This window comes from Aplidium turbinatum, chromosome 6 (assembly GCF_918807975.1).
Source record: "Aplidium turbinatum chromosome 6, kaAplTurb1.1, whole genome shotgun sequence".
Classification (NCBI taxonomy): domain Eukaryota; kingdom Metazoa; phylum Chordata; class Ascidiacea; order Aplousobranchia; family Polyclinidae; genus Aplidium; species Aplidium turbinatum.
In genome coordinates, this window is record NC_137477.1 from 21,128,777 (window position 1) to 21,150,447 (window position 21,671).

The 21,671-nt window shown below is 36.9% G+C and overlaps 2 protein-coding genes across 2 annotated transcripts; both read left to right on the forward strand.

The window, feature by feature from the left end:
- The first annotated feature begins 1,655 nt into the window (after positions 1-1,655).
- LOC145771584 (ATPase inhibitor, mitochondrial-like) lies at positions 1,656-2,260 on the forward strand. The gene has a single exon (XM_082583288.1). It carries the CDS (start codon positions 1,714-1,716, stop codon positions 2,008-2,010), a length of 297 nt encoding a protein of 98 aa, XP_082439414.1. The 5' UTR covers positions 1,656-1,713; the 3' UTR covers positions 2,011-2,260.
- Positions 2,215-19,982, forward strand: LOC145771582 (protein unc-45 homolog B-like). Its single transcript, XM_082583287.1, has 17 exons — positions 2,215-2,493; positions 5,084-5,120; positions 5,493-5,668; positions 8,514-8,771; positions 9,337-9,511; positions 9,708-9,881; positions 10,719-10,893; positions 11,139-11,301; positions 11,825-12,057; positions 12,496-12,781; positions 13,456-13,583; positions 13,909-14,089; positions 14,528-14,643; positions 14,883-15,000; positions 15,608-15,763; positions 16,867-16,997; positions 17,557-19,982. The coding sequence occupies exons 1-17, from the start codon at positions 2,215-2,217 to the stop codon at positions 17,684-17,686; spliced, it is 2,916 nt and encodes a 971-aa protein (XP_082439413.1). The 3' UTR covers positions 17,687-19,982.
- The last annotated feature ends 1,689 nt before the right edge of the window (positions 19,983-21,671 follow it).

Consider the following 21,671-nt stretch of genomic DNA (forward strand, 5'->3'; position numbering starts at 1 on the left):
GATTTTAATGGGAATAGCTTTGAGATGTCTTTGTCTTCAATGCATGAGAGATTGTCAAAATGTTTTGCGGGCCGCACAAAATTCTTTGACGGGTCGCAGGTTCGTCACCTCTGGTCTAAATGCATGTCCTAATATAAAAATTGGACCCAAGAAAAAATAAGGCCTGAAGAAAACCCAAATTTAGACAAATCAAAAAAAAAATTTAATTGTGGTTACTTCAGTTGCAAAATTTTCGAAATCGATAATGAACTCGCAGAGAAAAGACAACTAAAAAAAAATTGGAAAAATGTGAAGGCAAGAAGAAAAGAAAGTGAAAACATGAAGTAAGCATAGCCTACGCCATCGGAAATTAAATCATATAAAAAAGTATACTGTTTTTGATTGAGATAAAAATAATTATTATTGGAATGCAACTTCAATTCGCGCTATAATTGTTTTATCGCTGAATTGGCTGAATTGTCACAAAATTAAATGTTAAATGTTATTGCTCATAAATTCTCTGTGATCTTTGTGCATTTTCAGTTTGTGTATTATTTCGTTGTTTTTGTTTTGGATATGGACAACTTTGTTTGACGCAAATAAATAATAATAATAATAAATTAAAAGTTTGTTAGTTCAGAATCTGGCAACTCTTTTCCAGAAACTTCCAGACTTCTGGTTAATCAATCTAGTTCTAGTTTTGTTTGGCAATTTGCATTTGACTTCTCGGTCTGGGATATTGCTTGGTTGAAGTAGAAAATACTTGCATTTTCGCGGTCAACTGTGCTTGCTAAGTTGAACTAATTGTAAGATGTTATTTAGAATACTAACAATGCTAGGTTTAGCAGATAAAAAGTAGTAGAAAAAAAAGCGAAGTTTGCAGACAGCCCAACTTCCATACAAGGAAACATAGTCTCGTTCTAATCTTGTAAAAACTTGTTACATAGCTTTTTTCTTCAGCTGTATGTTCTGCTTTTCAACAACAAGCAAAAGATCAGTGAACTATATAAATAAAGTTAAACGCATCAAAATTAGTGCTTACATAGTTCAGCGGTATCGGAACAGCCAATTGTCAATGCAAAAATCTGCAAATGGTCAAATGCTACATTGCCAATGCAAATATCTGCTGGACCACAGTTTGACACAGTCCTTAAGCGTTTTATTTTTAAAACAGGTGAAGCAGTGTTTTTTAGCAGGCAATTTAATTTGAAATAAAATGCTTCTGGGTATTATCGAACTCATACCTTTGGGGATACCGTAACGTACCTTTAAAAACACCGTACGCGCCGCTGATTCAGTTATATAAAAACTATTGAATTTAGAAGTTACATATATATATATATAAGCACTTTTTTCTTTTCTCGTCTTTTGCTTTGAAAGAGAAAAACAAAAAAAAAATACGGCATGACCGGTCAAACAGTGTTTTCGATTAAAAGACCGGAGCCAATCAAATAGCCACTGCCTTTTTTAAATAAATTGTTTTACAGGTTTTTTTTAGTTTTTTCTTTTATTTGATGATTATGCGTTTTCTATGCTTTGCATGCATGAAATTACATACTTACTGTAAAATATACACTGTGCACATATAGCCTATATACTTAATTCTCGATTAGTATTGAAATTGTTTTATGGTGGTGCAAGGTGCATTTTTATTATTTTTATATACCGGTACTTTAAATTAAAAACTTGTTTTCAGGGATATTTTATAAACTCATACCATTTCAGCTTGTAATCATGCTACGAATTGTTCGAAAATCGATGCTAATGTCTAAGCGTTTTGCGACTCCAGTTATGGCACGCACAATGTCTGATGAAGGAGCTATTAAACAGGAAGGTGGAAAACTTGCTAAAAAGGCCGCTGCAGATGAGAGTCAGTACATTCGACAGCTGGAAGCTGAACAATGGAAAGCATTGAAACAACATCACCAAGAAGAAATTGAAGAACATATGGAAGATATTAAGCGTCATCAGAGAAAGATACAAGAACATGAAGATCGCTTAAAGAATTTGAAAGGACCTACTGCCAAATAATGCAATTTGTTTTCTAAAACTTTTGCTATTGAAGAATTTAAAAATATCACATATTTTTTGATGTATTATTGTAATGATATTTGATCTTCTGCACGTCAATTAAAATTTTCATTTTCATGTTGTATGATATGAGTTTTATGCATAAAAACAGGCATGTGGCATATCATTTTGTAGTTGCAAATCGTTTTACAAAGTGCAGCTTATATGATTGGTGACCAAAAGTGTATAAATTATCGTGTGTGTTTCAGAAGTTTAGGCCAGTGTATAATTAATACTACTTTTCATACTATATATAATTTACAAAAGATAAACAAAATGACGAATTTGTCAGCTTGTCAGTTGAAACAAGAAGGCAACAAACATTTCAAAGCAGATGAATTTGAAGAGGCATTAAACTGTTATACCAAAGCTATCTCCCTTGCTGGGGACAAAAATGAAAAGTTGGTGTATTTTAAGAATAGGGCAGCATGTTATTTAAAACTGGTAAGTTCGATTTCATATATGATATTATTACGAATCTTAAACCAACACTCTATAAACAATTTCTTAGTAAGCTAAACCAGTGGTTTCCAATCTATTAGTTGCGGCCATGACCCAAAGTTGGATTGCCGGAAATTTTTTCTTGTTTTATTTTCTTCAAACAAGAAAAAAGTTTAGTATATATAATGTAGCTGTTTGTATGATATTGTAATAAACCAAATCTTACAGGTGAAGTTGAAATTATAGATCGTTTCTATTTCGCAAGTACCTCTTATCATTCTTACCTCATGTTGCTTCAAATAGCCGAACTAAAACGCTATCAGCACGTGATGTTGCCATCATTTTTTTTCTGGCTGCCTTCAAAGTAAGATATCTGGTAATAATTTGGTCGCAAAATTTCTATAGTTTATTTTTCAGAAAATTTGAGTTGCTTTGAAAAAAGGTTGAAAACCACTGAGCTAGACAACTGACCAAGTAATTTTTAATTAAGCCATGTTTAATAAAGATGTTGCGGAGCTGGTATACAAGTCCCCCCCCCCCCCCCCTTGGCAACTCATGACAAAAAGGAATTGACTAAAACATGTGGATTAAAGTGTGTAAACAGTAAAGCAAAGGTAAAGTAGTATCACCCATAGGCGTCGAAATAGGGTGGGCAGGGTGGGCGACGCCCACCCTGCCGTGAAACGAGGGTGGGCAAAATATGTTTCGCCCACCCTGTTTTCATGACACTTATGAAGTGTTTGTTACAATTATTTCCGTTTTTCTTAAACGCTGGATTATCCAACCAACAGCAGCGCAACTTTTTGTTTTACGCTATGTCTCTCGCTAAGCATCCGACAGAACAAAGCAATTCCGCAACAACGCTGTGTGGAAAAAAAGGGGTAGCCTACTCACTGCACTGTTGTTGTTACGGCAACTGCCACAGCTGGCAATTCCTAGTGAGATAAAGCCACGTTTGATCTTTTTTCCGAATGGACTCACTTTCGTTACGTCACAATCAAACTTCAGTTCCCAGTCAGCGTAAGGGAATGTGAATATAACATCATAATGAACATGACAATAAAATAACTGATACAAACTAAAGACGTACTGAAACAATTGCTTTTACTGTACAAATCAAAATGCGGCAAATCCGAAGGCGCCACTTTAAAGATAACAGGTCACGAGTCACGCGCTTTTTAGGTCGCAAAGGAAAACATAAGAGAAGTTTGTTTAGTTTAGCAGCGCTCATAAGATCGCAAGGTGCAAGAAAGAAAACATCCAACCTATTAAAGCTTAGCCTAATTGCTGCAGCGACGCTAAACGCAGTCTTTGTGAGAAAGACTAACCAGTAAACCACACTCTTCAAAATTGCCGAGGTGATTGTAAGGACCACAAGATTACAAGAAAAAACTAATTTTCTTAGACTACACCAGACTAGAATGTTGATTCAATCTTACTATTGCTGGATGTTTTATTTGGGTTACTTCCTACTTCGCCGGCGCTTAGACACGTGCCCAGCTGGGAGAATCTTTTATAGAAATATCACTCTATTTGCATTGATTTCTACGTCAAATTATTGTAAGCATCTACTCCTTGTTGCGCCTCGCTTTCTGTTATCTCATCCAGCTGATATAGCATCTGATGATACCGATTCTGACTAGTTTATCACACAGACTTTGTGTTGCTCGCAGTGTCCCAATTGTGCCGAAATTATGTTGGCTTATAAGCTTACGTAAATCGAGGCAATCTTCTCGCAGGGAGCTCTTGATATGTTACCTGTACCTGGTTGAGCAATTAACGTTATTGTATGATAATTCAACGGTACAAGATGTCGAATTAATGTAAAACAAGCGTAAATTTCTTATTGGGCATTGTTGTTACGCAATATAACCGGCCGAGAAAATTAAATCGATTTGTGCTGACTCGAACGTTGAATCAACCCAAAATTAACTTACTTTCCTCCTCCCCATGAGTTTTTTAACGTGAATTACCGTAACAGCGTGCGTATCGCGTTGCTCGCTTTATCACTACTTTTGGTATTATTACATCACAACAAATCAAACAATGCGTTCGTGATAGACTACTCTAGTATATTTTTCGCTTCTCGTTTTACATGTTTTAGTATAATCTTTTCCTACTAAGTGTTCACAGCAATTGCCGAGGCAATTTCAACTTTTGCCGTTTGGCCTCGGCAACGTTTTTGCCGAAGTGAAAATATGCTAATTTCGAACACTGAACCATTGCGAATTTGCAAACATATACAGTGCAAAACACATTCAATGAAATCTGTTTGAAAACTCTCGCCCACCCAGAATTCCTCTTTTCTAAGAAAAAATCGACGCCTATGGTATCACCCTATATGTTTGGTTGAGTCCTGTCTTTGTCATGAGTTACCAACGGGGGGGACTTGTATACCAGCTCCGATGTTGCTTATGGATATTGGGTAAATTTGTTTTCAGTACTTCTTCCTGAATTTCATTTCAAATATAATTGAAAAGTTTGGGTGTTCACTGTTCAAATATAATTGCCATATGTTTTTTTTAAAGATTGTAAACCATAAGAAATGATTTTGATTTGTACAACCTTTTTCAGTTAGGACATTTTTTTTTAGGATCGATATCAAGAAGCAGCAGATGATTCCTCAAAAGGTAAACAGTAGGCTACCGGTACCATACATAAAATGTTTGTTGAATGCATTTGTGCCAAAGCTTTTTTAATTGATCGTTAAAAATTATATTACGTTTTTGCCTGAAAAATGACAATTTGTTGTTAAATAAGTGCAGCTGAATTGATTGGTAGCAGTTAAGGAATAAGGAAACAAAATATAAAATGCTCAATTCAGAACAGTCCAAATTCTAATGCTACATGAGATTGAGAACTTCTTGATCATCTTTGGAATAAAGTCAACTGAATCACATTGAAGATGTGTTCAGCAGTTTAATTTTGCCATAACATTATATAATTTAAAAGCATTCATCTTACAAACATTCCCTAATTTTTTATTATGTGTTTATTTGAAGCATTGGACATTTCAAGTGTTGACACAAAAGCATTATTTCGGCGAATTCAAGCTCTTGAGCATTTGGGTCAATTGAGTGCAGCTTATGCTGATGCGCGAAGGTTGTTTCAGATTGAGCCGAAGAACAAAGCTGTACAAGATGTTTGTTTTCGATTACGCAATGTATTGGAAGTTAAGGTACAAGTGTAGTTTATTTTGTTTGGTTTTTGATCGGTTGGGTGCTTTTGAGTTTGATTTACCCTTTTCATGCCCTGATAACTACTATAGTTTAATTTAATTTTTTTAACAGTAGCTAAAACGAAATTTCTCACTTTTACAAACTATGGAATAATAGCACATTACACATTGTTTTGTGTTTGCACACCTTGCAGTAAAAGGTAAAAGTCCCATACTCAGTAATTGAGCTTGATGGGGAATGAGAAAATACGGTTCTCATTAATCATTATACTCAATCTTTGGCACTAACAATAGAGTAGGATGGCCAGTTCTTCTCTCTCGGACTCCTTGAGCAACTATCCCCACCCAATTTATTATACCTTGGGTAGAACGGAGCTGTGTTTTTCAATAACCATTTGAGCCGAGAGTCTAACCAGGTTCACATAATTGGAAAACCAGACGCCTTATCCTCTGCTCCATCCCACTTGCAGTGCATGATATGAAATGAAGCAATTTTCTCTATTAAGTCTTTTGCAAAGTATTTTGTACTATTGGTACCAACAATGTTTCATTTCATATGCTAGATACATGTTTAATATCTTTAGTGTTAAGTAATTACGGGAGTCTTTTTCCTTGGCATGGCAGAGCACCTTTTGAGGTTTCATCCTGACAGTTTCACATACTTGTAGACGTAGAGGTTTGAAGCACTGATGCAGACCCACTCACTAAAGTTGACAGAGTGAAGTTTCCATGTATTGTTGAACTTTTTGGCTGTAAGTTATTCCATTCAAAAGGTGCCATTAAATAGAAATTGAATAGTGTACTGTTAAGGGGACACTCTTGATGGAAATAACCTTTTTATCAATTTTTTTGTGCCTAAAAAGCAATATTAGGATTCTGAATGTTTTAAAATTTTGACTCTATCCAATGTCTTTGTGTATCAAAACTTACAGTGATAAATGTGAATAATGTAGCTTGTGTTTTAATGGGACTGTTTCCTGTGCTTTTAATCCTGTTTTCTTCGCAAGTCATTTTTTAATGTTTTCAACTACTCAATTTACTACTGCTCATTAATTTTCGTCAGAATGGCATGAAATTTTTGCATAATCAATGTATAATTATATATATACACAGTACTGGAGAAGTGATCTATGAGAGGATTTTTGCTATTTCTGTGTAGTTTTACTTAAAATTAAAAAAACAATCGCAAATAATTATATCAAGTTTTTCTAGTACTGTACATAAATTCAAAATTCATTTATATATATTCTTTAAATATACACCTGTGGAAGAAAATTTCTCATCATTATATGGGTAAAGGGGGTCTGCTACTATTCGGCTAGTCCGATTCGGCTAGTACCCTATTCGGCTAGTCCGATTCGGCTACTATTGCTCAAAATACATGTAAAAACTTACATACGAGTTATCAATTACGGAGATTAGCATAAATTTGATGATCTAAAACAAAGTTATATATTGTCATATATTTCAAAAAATAAAGTCATATTTTTCAATTTTTTAGGTAAAAAAATGGCCCTAGCAATAAGTAACAGCACAACGTCACTATCAAAGTAGTTGTAATTACTAGGGTAGGCCAGTCCGTGGTGCATTCCCAGGTCCAGCGTCAATGCAGGTAAACAATGGTTGCGATTATTACAATTCAAGTGCTTGACATTTCTTGGGATAAAATTTTCTCAAATGATCAAAATATAGTCATCATAACACACAGTATTACTGTACTTGATTTGTTGTCGCACAAGTGTGGATGCGAGCCTTGCCTTTCTCGTCACGTCGAGAACAACGCCAGTATTTCTTAAGCCTGTCTGCACTATATTGAGCTAGTTGAAACATGTAGCCATCATGTAGAAAAACCTCACCTTTGCGTTGCTTACTAATCGATTCCTCTGCCATGATAAAGTAACATCAACTGAGAGTCTAACAAAGGAAATAACCGAAGGAATTCCAGGTCATGTAACGCCGAAACCCAGGTTTACTCTAAACTGCCACTTAGGTTTTAACTTCATCTTTTATGTCAAACGCTATTTGGCAACTGTCTTTTTTTCGTTGTTTTTTGTTGTTTTTTGGCATTTTTTTTGTTGACACGTTTTTGCTGAGACTTTATCTCATTAACCTCTATTGTTAATCATGAAACGCTGTTGGAGAAAATCGGTGTTGCAATTGATGGGGCGCAGCGCCAGTCAGCAAAACAGTTTTTTTGCATTTCAAAGACTGTAGAAAAAGACTGTAGCCGAATAGAGAACTAGCCGAAGCGGACTAGCCGAATTGGACTAGCCGAATCGGACTAGCCGAAACGGGCCATTCCGGGGTAAGGGGTGGCGACAATGCCAGTAAAAAGTTAGGGATGATATAAGTTCTCCCTTGAAACTTATTAAATTTTTTCCCGGTGGTGAAATTAAAAAAAAAAATTGGAAAAACTTTTACATTTCTTTGACATTTTTTTCACAGAAACGTTTTTCATCTATTTAAGTTCCATATTTTGATTGCAATTTTCATACCCTTTCCAAAGATATGATAATATGTAGGATTTTCTACAAATTAAGCACATTTTTGACCAATTTATGAAGCACGTGCTGAAATTGATATTCCATCAGGAGTGTCCCCTTAATGCACATGCTCTAAGGGTTTATTTGTTTGTTGCTTGATCCTGTCATATATCGAATTGCAAAGTGGAATGTTTAATTGACCAAGCTATTGAAGTTTAACTTTTTATTTCAAAAGTTTATCACAGATTATAAGGGGATAGTGGCATGTTTCCTAACATGTTTCTCAGAAACATCAAAAAGCTATTGCTTAATGCTTATGTGTATTTGAGAACAAATAAAGGTAAATTTATTTTTATTTTTAGATGTTTGAAGAGAATTCTACTGAAAACAGAGTTAATTCTATGCTGAAAATATTGTTTACAAGTGTTGATGACATTGAGAAACGGCACAAAGCAGCTGATAATCTTGTCTTCCTCTCACGAGATGAAGCTGGCGCCGAAAGAATATTTAGGGAAGGTGGCCCAACAGCTCTCACTGATCTTCTTGAACAAGATGATCCATATGTTAGATTGTGTGCCATTCGAACACTTTCTGCCCTTTGCAACGGCCACCAAGCCAGGGTAAATCTTTGCTTACTGTTCTCTAAGAAGTGCAAGTTAGCGTAAGTTAGCTGATATAAAGTGTAGTTGAAATGTTTGAACCGTGAATTACAATATAATGTGAACTTGTGAAGTAAATTTGTTTGATTTCAATCTTTTTCAAGTTGTGTAAGTTTTGGCAGGGTAAATGTGATATTTTCTCGGATAGGCTCTATGGTACTTGAATAGCTAGTCATAGCAATGAGATGTTGTTATTGTAGCTGTCATTATTACATCTAAACCACTGTTGAGAGTAATGTGTCTAGTTCTTCTGTTTTGCTCACTTTTACTTGAATTAAGTCAAGAGGTGTGTTTCAACATACAGTACATACTTGCAGACGCAAAATTTTATGGTTGAAAGTGAAGTGCCATTCCCACTTGGTATCACTGCACTTAAAACAGATTTTTTTTCTATAGAATGATCTGCAGCAATGTATTTAAGATACCCAGGAAAATGACGGATTTTTCTGTTTGGGATAGCCATCAGGAAAAAGTGTGTGCATTCTAATTGTTGTTTCTAAATGAAAAAGTTTTTTCTCACATTTAGTCGCTGGTGATACTTCGTGAAGTGACCACAGACCGGTTGATGAAGTGCCTCGGCTGTGACAACGAAAGCGAGGAAATGTCAATGGCTACGTTTCATCTCATCCAATCCATCGTTGATTCATTGCAAGGAGAAGATAAAAAAGAACACAGAGGAAAAGACACCGCTCTCCGGGCAGGTTGGTCACCAACCTCTCGATAATGAAATCACAACAGATTTTTACTTAGAACAGAACTGTTTTTTTTTAATGAAAGTTGAACTTGTGCAATATTTCAGCTATACAATTTTGTGCGTTTTTATTTAACTTGGGTACATTGTTTCACCTTCACCACCGGATGTTCAATTGATTTTAACTTGATTAATCTTGTGGGCAGATTTCGCGAAAGATCTGATGGGAATTTTGCTGTCTTTGAAAGACATGTTGTTAGACAAGAAAGTGTCGGCAGACGGTCGAGACAACGCGATATCGCTGATAGCGAAGAACGTTCCACGTCATGACGTCAGATACGGATCCAACAGCCGCACTATGACATTCATTGACATTGGAGGTATGGATATTTTTGTTAGTCAAAAATAAAGTGCCACGGTGTAGGATGTTATGGAAAGGATGTCAATCACAAATATTAGTAGTTTCGCAAAGCGTCACGAGTGGACATATCCCCAATAACGACAAACCGAATCAAAATGCTACAAAAGATTTTTAAAGAAAACCTGAGGATAAAAATCGTTCGTGTCATACAACTATCTTATACCATCGTAATCTTATGATTTTTGTCAATAGCGTATCAGAAACGAAACTACTTAACTAGCTGCATGGTGTGATAAACCACGACGCTAATGAACTAGTATGGGGTGGTAAAGCCTAGTAAAATTTAAAGCGTGCATGATCAGCTATTTGGGTAGTCCAGTTCATGTCTGTAGCGAGCTACACAGCCCTGACCCGTTTTATGATTGATTTGTCAATCAACGCAAGCATATCGGCTGTTTGATCGAGTAGTGTGAGCGACTGGCAATCTTGGAAAGACGTCGATTCGATGCTTGTGAAAAGCACATGGCTGTGTCTATGACAAGGACCTTGATAAGAACAAGATAAGTTGAGAAGAAACTTGGTTCTCTTGCTCATCTGGTTTAAATCTTCAATCACCTAACATAAGCTCGAGGGGTCTGCTACTATTCGGTGAGTCCGATTCGGTGAGTTCCTAACCTCTAACCCCAAACCCCTAACCCTAAAACGGCAATGATAATTAGGCTACGGTACCCGATAATTAAAAAAAAAAAATTGAAAAAATCTCTCGTTAAGGGATCGGACTCACCGAAACGGGCCATTCCGTAAGCTCGAGTACAGCAACAAACACCGGGCATGAGTTTTTGTCGTCTTATCACAGGCTTGAAATCAATGCTTCAAGTTAGCAGCTATGGATTTCAACTCGAAGCAGCTCCTTATCCTTTATCAGCCAACACAAGATTAAATTGTTCTGTTGCCCTCACAAAATTATACGACGACTTAGGAGGTGACAAAGCCAGGGGAATTTGGAATGAAAAAATCACTGAATATCTCCAGTAAGTCTTCTACTATCGCTTTAACCGCAGTATGTCGGCTTTTCAAAAAAAAAAAGCACTGACTTAAATCTTTGATGATACATTCTTTTTGCTGAATCATCAGAATTCACCAGCCAAAAGTATATATGCACGAACCAAATAGTCGCGTAAGCTGGGTGTTATTTCATTTCAACATATTCTTAACCTGATTTGACATTGTAAGACTATTTCTTGACATTTACTCATTATTTTTTGCATCATGTCAGGGCCCTTTTTGCGAAAGGTGAAATGCTAGCGAATATGCGAGCAATGTCAGTGCTGACTTGTCTCCTGCAAGGTCCGTTTGACTGTGGCCAGGCAATGCTCGGTTTGAAAGGTGTTCTTGAAATCATGGTTGCTATGACAGGAGCAGAAGAAGACATAGCCCAGGTGAAAGAAATTATTTCCCTATTGATTTTGTAAATGGATTAGTTGCTAGCGTGGTAGAAAATTTGTATAAAATTTAGATAAAATAAAATTTATAGAAAATTTATATAAACATGATTTCAGTTGTGTTTGTGTGGTAGTTAATGTTTTATTTTGGGGATTTTAAACTGCTTTAAATTGCTCACAAAAAAAAGAAATAACAATTCTTTTCTTTGTGCTCAACTTTTCGAGATGTTGGCTTCAGTAGGTTGGCTGAAACGTTGGAAGTTTCAGTCGTGGCATTCGACTGTCTTTTGAATGGCAACTGCAAATTGACAACAACTTCCATTTTACTGCTGCACAAGTGCACACTGCACAGTGTAGTTTGCTTTTCCGAAATGTCTTCTAACGACATACTATTTACTCTTTGTCCTATTTAGTTAAAACTTGATGCTCTTTGTCAATGTCCCATCAATGTGACTCCATCGATTTGTGAATATTTTTTTTAACACTCTCGATGTCTGACCTATATCATTTCTTGATTTAGATCGCTGCCATTGAAGCAATCATAACGTCAGCTTCAAAGCACAGCAAAGCTACTTTTGTAGTTGAAAACGGCGCAACTCTGCTTAAAGAATTGTACAAGAAGAGTTCATCTGACGGCGTTAAAGTTCGAGCTTTAGTTGGATTGTGCAAATTAGCTTCATCTCACGGTTCCGACATCAGCCTCCGGGCGTTTGCAGACGGCTCAAATGCCAAGCTAGCCAAGCAATGCAGAAAGTATGTACTTGTTTAGCTTTCACTTCTGCAAATTAATAAGTTTTTTTTTATCTCGTTATGGAACTGACTAGTTAGTTTAATAATCTTAAATTTAAACACGAAGAACTTGCCTTTTGTTTGCCATCTTGACACAAGTTTAGATATTTGTCATCTCACTTGATAAGAATATTCTTTCTAATACTCTTATATTTAAGCGGTGCTTCGCAGTTTTAGACCAGAATTCGTCCCTAAGAACGAGCTGCATTGTATCATTAAAACTGGCATGCAATAAGATATTCCCGAAAAAAATACCAAACATTTTCCATTTTCGCCCCAGATACATTTTATAAAATAGATTTTAACCCTGTTTTTTAGATAAGTATAATTATTTAAACTCTTTAGCCATGGTGTGACCGTACGTTGTTTTGGAAGCACTGTTAGAATGCTCTTACATTTCAGATACTTGACAAACACGGCCAAAGATTTCGATTTAAGGAAATGGGCGGCAGAAGGTTTGTCCTACCTCACTCTGGACGCAGAGGCGAAGGAAGAGCTCTGTCGCGACCCGGTGGCTTTGCAAGCATTATTCGACCTCGCCAAATCGAAAGACAAAACTGTCATGTATGGAGTTGTGTCATGCCTTGTTAACTGTACGAACACTTACGATAAAAACGATGATGTTTTGCCAGAGATGATAGAACTTGCCAAATATGCAAAGCATCATATACCAGAGCAAGACGAAAAGGTAAATTTTTTTAGACATGCAGTATAAAGGTTGTCTGGGCTAGTAATTGACCATTACCTTTCAAAAGATCAGCTGTGTTTGTATGCCTTCATTGACATTGCCGTCGAAGTGATAATTGATATTGAGCGATACTCAGTCACTTCACTCAGCTGTTTTCGCTTGAAGCGCTTGAAAAGTTCTAGAAGCGTCTGTCGATCCGTTTTGAAGTTTACATTGATTTAACATTTTCATGCTTTAAATCAATGGACCTTAATTTTGCAAGTTCGGATGAGAAACAATGAACTTGTGAAGCTACAACACGCTGTTGGCCAAGTGACGTCACTTGGTGCTGATGGTTGGTGGGATATCAGTGCAAATCCCAGTGGTATCATTTTTGACTGCATGTCATTGTATGAAAGCGCAAGGATGCACATTTACATTGGATCAACATCTTAAAAAATATTAGAAATTTAACAGTGTGTTCTATTGATGATTCCGACGCACTGTCTTAGCACAGGAATTGGAATGGTTGAAATCGTTTGTAGCGTATAATATGTCACTTTTAATTGGCAAGTAATACCTAAAGTTTTGCGTTTTTTTTTTCTGTGCGACACATCACTTCTTGTTCGAAGGTTTAAATTCAAGCCGGGAATCAAGTTTTCGTTGTCTTGACGTTTTTAAACCTTTTTTCTCAGGACCAACCGAAATATGTCAAAGAACGCGTTTGTCGGCTGGTTGAAGCAGGCATGATTCACGCCTTGGTAGCTCTTGCTAATCTTGATGCTGTCATGTTAACTGATACCACCAAGGAATTGCTCTGCAGGTAGTTTGTCAAACATTTTAGCACTTTGACTAGAAGATTGTTTTTGTCTTTTTGAAACGACACGCTATCACAACGACATGTCTCTCTAACCCACTTTCAACTGATTTCAAGTTTTATTTTCTTACCTTTTTGTCCTTTTAGCAGTAGCTGCAGTATTTACATTCAGATAGTAAATGCCAATAAAAGTAAAACGGTTTCTGTGTTAAGTTTTCAATTTCGAGTTTGTCGCTTTCTTTCGCTTTATTTTTTCAATAACTTTTGTTATATTTATAATTTTTCTACTTTGTAATCTTCACAAACAAGAAAGGGTTTCCTCTTCTTTCAGGGTGTTTCTCGTCAGTGTTGAAGAAGAATCCAACCGGGGAACGGTCGTTGCTGCTGGTGGGGGTCGCTCTTTGCTCCCCCTCAGTTCGGATGGGACGGAGAAAGGGAAACGGCTTGCCGCTCAAGCTATTGCTCGCATCGCGATCACAACAAACCCAGTGATGGCCTTCCCCGGCCAGAAGGTTGGCTGCGTCCTTGTCTGTTGTGTAAAGTAGCTTGAAAAGTAAAACTTTTGATCCAATCTACGAGGATTTAACCTTTAATTTCATCGATATTCCAAAGTTTCGCGTCAATTTGTTTTTGTTTTACCACATATGGCACAATCATTATTGTAAAAGGGTTAGTTAGATACTTGATCAACTGCAACAATCGATGAGAATTTGTTGGTTGTTTCGAGGTATTCTTATTATAGTACATTTAACTTGAAACGTAAAGCGAGATGGATGTTGCTCTTTGTTAATCGATGATAAAAGCTTGATTTTTGCTTCACATCTTACGCTCTCGATGGTCGAATTAATTGTTCTTATCACTAAATGTCTGTTTCTGCTCTTTGACATTGCTAGCCAGGTCTAATTCACAGAATCGCGTAAACTATAAGACCCAAAATGTTTTCTTTATAGTCGCTGGAATGTCCAAGAGTTCTCAAGAACCTTCTCCATCCAGATTGTGACTCTTTGCAAAATTTTGAGGCTCTCATGGCTCTTACCAATCTCGCTGGCATTGATGACGTACACAGGTGAGGAAGATGATTGTTTTGTGACATCGTGCTGACACTACGACTCTGCTTTCTTCTAAAAGAAAATTTCGATTTGCCCCTTTAACAAAAGGTTAAATGAACTTTTTTCAAAGATAAAGTCCTTTAGCAAAAAAGACTTGCAAATTCGATTGTTCGTGTATTTTGCGACGTCTCTTATATCCGACGCCACATTACTATATTTCGCAATGCGGCAACAGCTGAGGAACTTGCTTCCGCAGGCGTCGCATTCTTCGGGAGAAGATGTTGAGTGAAGTGGAGAGTTATATGTTGGAGGAGCACCAGATGTTGAGGAGGGCGGCCACAGAGCTAATGTGTAACATGTGCATTTGTAAGGAGGTCAGTTATGGAAGGAAGTTCGCTGCAATTTCCTTAGAATTGTTTCAAGCTATGGTGTTAAAAATATTTTTGTTTGTTTTATATTGTATTATATTAAATCAAGATATTTTTATTGTAGTTCGTTTGTATTAAGCCACTAAGCATAAGTCTGCATTTGACAAAAACTTGCGGTTTTGTAATCTAAATTGTCTTAATGGTTTTGAGTTGATATTTTAAAGAAAAGTCACGTATCACTCTGACTCTTGGTACACACAAACACCGCTTCAAGTAGCCAGCAGTAAACAACTGGCTTGACTGACATTAGTTTTCTGCTTGTGTTTACTTCATAACGTCAAAAAAGAAAAATGCTCTCACTTCATTACATTTTCTGTTCTGCTTATGCCAATATATTCGGGATTACATGCAAAAGATAGCAATAAATTTATGACTTTGTTGCTTTTTATGTTAAATATGTTTCAAAAATTTGGCATGTTCAAGGAAACCAAGGTAGTGGCTACAGGCTCTACAGCAATTGAATTAAATGGTTTGACAAGTTTGTTTTCAATGCAATGGTGTTACTCAATACTCATCTTTGGAGCTTTCCAACAACATTTGTGTCGCTTTGCAGATGATTGAGGTCATGGAGAGTGATAGTCATGAGAGGGTGAAGATATTTGTTCTTCTCTGCGGTGAAGATGATGATGCCACCAGGCGCGCTGCTGCGGGAGGACTAGCCATGTTGACATCCAGGAGCGAGAAGATTTGTAAGAAGATACGGACCTGTGTAAGTTGATCATCACATTGTCATGAAATTGTGACTATTGCTACCCAGACAGCAAATCAACCGTTTTTTACATTGATTTAACGACTGCAGACCGTAGCTGTTCATGAAGAAAAAGAACAGCTGTTGCTGCACGTGTTAAAATCACCAGATTTCTTTATTCATTCACGTGCTAATGTATCGCATACACTGCAAGGACAAGTATGATGTTCTCTCCAGTCACGTTTACGACGAGATATGAAATTAATCGAATGCTGCATTGTTTATGTTTTTGGCTTTGCTGCAAACTTGCCCGATTTTCTCTTTGTTAACTTTACAAATTGCCATTCGCAACTTCCTTTCGATGTCAATCCACGCTGGTTAGTTCTGCATTAATATTTGCTTGCATTTTGTTTACTGGTGTGAACGTGAGCAACAGCACATGACTCTATTCGTAACATGACGCTGATGTGGTTGATAGCGTGTTTCGAGAAGTTTCTTTCAATCGCTCAATCTGCTCGAGCAAAATGAGTAATTCCCTTGATGTCACTCTCAAACTTTTACAAACGTGTTGTTACGTTAGTTTATGTCAAATGATTGTAAGAAGAAGGCAGGCAAGGTATTGTGGCGACGATAGTGCTCGGTTGCGCGACAACACACGCACGCCTGCCCTCCAAATTAATATATTACTTTCACCTGTTTGAAATGGTTTTGACTTTCGGTTTGGTCACGTTGAAAAAATGTAAAGTGACGACTTGGTGATCATACTAGAATCGATAAGCCAACCAACCATTTATAATGCTTTGATATTGTCGTTTAGCGACGTCAAAACTTTGCAATAAGGACAACTTTGACTCTCTTACTGTGATGTGTAGTGGACGTTGATTCCATTATTCTTACTCAGTACTCATTACAAGACAAGTCACTGTATCTAATATTAGCAAAGCGTTTTGTTGTCATTTTGCAGTTTTTCTAATAACATTGTATTGGGTTTGCGGGCTTCGTGTCATTTAGAATATTTTCTTTGTCTCTCAAAGCAATTTAAAGTTGAGAGTCTTCTCCTTAAAACTTGAATTCTTCGATTCTATGTTGTTATTCTGCATGACGTCATTTTATTTTCTTGCCAGTGTAAATCATGGATAGAGAACCTGTCAATTATCTCGCTGGACGAGAACATCGACATCCAGCACAGGGCGATGGTGATTGTCAACAATCTCGTCTCCCACTGCAAGTTTTCTTCCGAAGAAATCGTCGCTAGGTTCGGTGTAGACCATCTTTTTGTTTCTTTTGTAATTTGAATACTTGGCTGTAGTGTGGAGTCGGGCGAAAAATTTACGACTCTGACTTTTTGGTTTATAACTGGCCGGCTTCAGTGTTACCAGATTTTTTTATAACTTTTGTCTTTTGTTTATTTTTTAAACTTTGATTTCACTTAAAGTTGTGATAGAAATTGAACAACCGCGATGGACTTTCACAAAAACTGGTAAGAACAAATATTTCTCTGTACTCATAATTTTAGAGCGCAATCTGGAGATCAAGAAGCAATATTTAAAAGAAAAGGTTGCAAACAAAATTTTGTAACAAGTCGAAATCGGCCTTTTTTAACGACTCCAACTACAAACAGCTTCCGACCTCACAACTCCGACTCCACAGCCCTGCATTTATCACTCACATTTTTTGCTTCTGTGTTCACTTTGTATCAAATTCTTGATATTTATAATACTTTCGCCGCATTGCCTGAATGTGTTTTATGATTAACAAATATGATGTTGAAATATTTATGCTTTTAAGATTTTTTTTATATTTTTTTTATGCAGCAATATTTTGGAAATTCTTATGTCCCTTTCAAGAGACGAATCCCCTTCGAAAGCGAAAGTAAAAGAAGTTGTTATCGCCACCTTGCGACGATTAGAAGATGATAAATTCATCCAAGCCACAGGTTTATAAAGTATCCGCAAAAAAACAAAACATTCTTCAATTTCATATTGTGAAAAATGTACCGTAGACCTTGCGTAAAAGAATGTGTCCGTACAGCATAAAAAAAATGACCCAGAAGGCCAAAACAGTATATAATTATCTATTTTTATAATTTAGAAAACGAATACTTTGTAACTTATAATGGTTTAATGGTGTAACCTCCCTGACACCTGTCCACGTTTTAGTACAAACACAATATCATCTTGTTTCAAAAACAGGCCGCAAGAATACGGCTGTTAAGTCATTCACCATGACCTGCTGCCTTTCAGTTTTAGCTTTATTCGCATGCATGCTGCTTTGTGTGAAGTTGTGAAACTTAGGACGTAAAACCAACGTCTGGGAATGGATAATGAACGCCACAAGTCAAGTACATGGTTTTGTGTCGAAGTGGTGTCTTCAATGGTATATAAAATATGTTTTCCTCGCCTTTTCATATCGTAGTGTGTCTCAAAGGTCCCTGTTCATTACCTCTTCCAATTTAATTGCAGTAACCATCAGTAACCCAGACAACAAATCAACCGTTTTTTACATTTTTGATTCAACGTCTGCAGTCGTTGAAGCAATTCGAAAAACGATTGATTTGCTGTCAGGGATTGAGACGCGAAATAACAAATGCTTGCTTTTTAGACATTGCTCTACTTTATTCTAAATTTGTTTCTGAAGGGGCGTAACGATCATGATGGCCAGCTTGCTCCATAGATTAAGGCTACGTTTACATGATAGGCGAAATAAAAATGACCGAAATGAAAATGACCGAAATGAAAATGACCGAAATGAAATCTCAAAGCGGCGTGAAAAAAGTTTTGTTCACATGCAATCTCACTGCGGCGGCTTTTGGTTTCGGGCGAAAGAAAAGAAATACAGCCTCTACGCATGAGTGATTTTTGCGCCTGTAACTAGGCTACTGGGTACGCTGAAAATACAGCTGGTTCTTCTACCAAAAAAACAACAACATAGATTCTACAATAAAATGTGCAATTCCAAAGGGAAAGCTGAGGGAAAGGGTACATTAACCACTACTGCAATATCACAAGTATTTTCAAAATTCTTTTGGGTCAATAGACTGACATCACAAGTTCAGAGCCAATAATTTACTTGTGTTCTTCAAGAATGGACTACGGTAGCTTAATTTATTGACTAATTATTATTTGCTCTTTACTAGTGCACCAGTCCAATGCATGTCTCAAATGATCACAGATGACATTGACAATAAGTCTTTGTGCTCAGTCTAAAAAACAGCCAACATTCTAGACTAGTCCTAATTGAAAATGTAGGCTATATCATGCAGATGGCTGGTTCCAAAGCGCAACCAACATTCTAAACCAGTGGAAAAATTCTATTATTATGACTTCAAAAACAAAACTATTTTATTTATGTTATATTCAAGTTCTTTTTACGTGTTACACTACAGATTATCACATTACCAGTTAACTGACTATAATCAAACTACTAGGGCTAATTTCATTGCTAGGATCTCATTGCGGCGTGTTTACATAGCCGCAACCACTTGATATCGGTTTCATTTCTGTCAAAACTACCGATGTGAAATCCAGACCGCCATGAATCTCACTTCGGTCGCCGCGTGTAAACAGATTACGCTTCCACCAAACGAACCGAAATCTTTCATTTCGGGCGCAATGAAACGTCATGTAAACGTAGCCTTAGTTATAAACACAAGGATCTCCCATCGTTCCGGTGTGAAAGTTGACGGTTACTATGCCGTCGTAAGCTATTATAAAGTACTCATTGCTGTGTTGAAAAAGTCAATTTTTCTGATTACTTTTAACTACAGTATACTGTGACGTTAAAATAAAATTGTTTAGTCAAATTCTTTTATTGATATTGCGTTTTAAAACGTAAGTAAGATGAAAAATCGGTGCCTTAATATTCATAGCCCTGCCGCTATGCATCCAGTCATTGGAAAGACAGTAAAGATCGTTATTTTTTCTAAGTTTGTTCACTCGTCTTGGTTTGAATGTGCATGTCGCTCAGTGTTACCCCCAATCATGTGTGTCCTTGCTTGCACTACTTAGAGAAATACAATAAAAGAACTTTCAAAATAATATATGAACTAACTCGTACAGCATTTACAAGCAGTTTTAAATAAGAAAACAATCATTTTCATTCTCTTCGCTGTCAATTTCTTCGCTTACAGCAAAGAAAATTTTCATTTTCATTTTCTTCGCTGTCAACGAGTCGTTGATGCTTGGTCTTTAGATGAACATGGTAAGTGTAAGAAGTTTCAGTGAATATAATCATTAACCAGTTCGGTTTGTTTATATTTTTTTAACCATTGAAACAGGTTGTTTTATGAAGCCGAGTGTAGTAAGAATTGACAGCGATGGACACTTGCTTCGCTCATGAGGCTGTGCTAGTCAGTATCTACCGCTGTCAATATTCGTTACACTCTGATGCCGAGAAACATTTGACGGTCTTGATAGCGAGTTTGGTGTGGAAGCTACACCGGTATGGTAAGCGCAATGCTGTTCTGTAGTGAGTACGCCAGGTAGATTGCTCCTTCTGCACAAAACAATACTGTATATGTCGTCACATTACAGACTTTGGTTATGAAAGCTTACTTAGCCTTCTTGCGTAAGAGGAACTTCTCTCATTGGACACCGGGGCCGAGGGTTTATCCTTTTACCACCCCGGGTGTCCTATGAGTTGCTGTCTCTAATTTACTTAGGCTGCAAGGGGAAGTTGGAACTACCAATCTCGGCGATTATGCCTCGGTTGGAGGTTTTTGAGGATGAGAAAAATATTTCTATTTAACTTTTTTTTTTCTGTGAGTGACTTTCTTACAGTGGGTCGAAATTGTGTGTGCCTAAAGCTTCAGCTTTGTGGGTAATCCGGCTACACAGAATGATGGATACACAGGACTCAAACTTTTTAAGAGCAAGTTTACCTTCTGTTTGAACCAGTAAAGAGCGACTGTGTATTGACATGTAAATTATGTCGCCCTTATTTTTTCCATTATATGTTGTCCTGGTATTTTTTGCAGTGTTGGTTGCCGCCTCATAGCCTACCAACTGAAACGTTTGGTAAGCGTTTTGCCCAACAAGGTAGAGTTGGTGTTTTCGATGTGTGGGCTAGTATAACTTATTGCTGAACTCTATCAAAGTAAATTTGTTTTGCTGTCAACAAGTTAAAATCCACAAACTAATCCGATTTTTACATGAACGTATGAAGTTACTTTTTTGCTGTCGTGGATGCACTAATTTAGCTGGTGCCTAGCTTGATGGTCGAATGGTTGCCGATACGCTTGACTAGCACGATGTCTAAAACTACAGATTAGTCATTTGACCGTGATCTCGATTTCGCAATCAACACTTGACAGACTGTAGTAGACCTATGCAATTTTTTTTCATTTTTACGATCTTCTAAAAATACGCATGGACGATATTAATGTTAAGTGTTAACCAAGGGAAAAAAATCTAATTACCAAATAAGACACATCGTTTGAAACCAAGCAAAGCAATAAGCTATTGTAGTAAGCTATAGTCTCATTAAAATTGCAGTTTGACTTCGAACAACCAACCATTAATCCTTTTCTTTAATTTCCGTTTTTGTTTCATTTGACAAAAAATACTATCCTTTATCGAAACTTCAACTCGTTAAAGTTTTTTGAGCTAGCTCAGCGGCGTTGCATAAGATAGGTTACCACGATGGGAGTCATTAAAAATTAATTTTGTTGCCTGGAAACATATAACTATAGGCTGTAACTCGCTAACATGCAAAATGCATAAACCAATGAACTAACCTGACGAGTTTAATAAATTAGTTTTAGGGAACGTTCAAATATTACGTAACGCTTTTTTTCCGAATTTTTGACCCCCCTCCCCCATGTAACGCCAACGTAACGCTTTTTTCAATCCCCCCCCCTCCCCCATGTAACGCTTTTTCACTACGAATTCAGCACAAAAAACTACCATTCCGTACTCGAAAGCGTTACGTA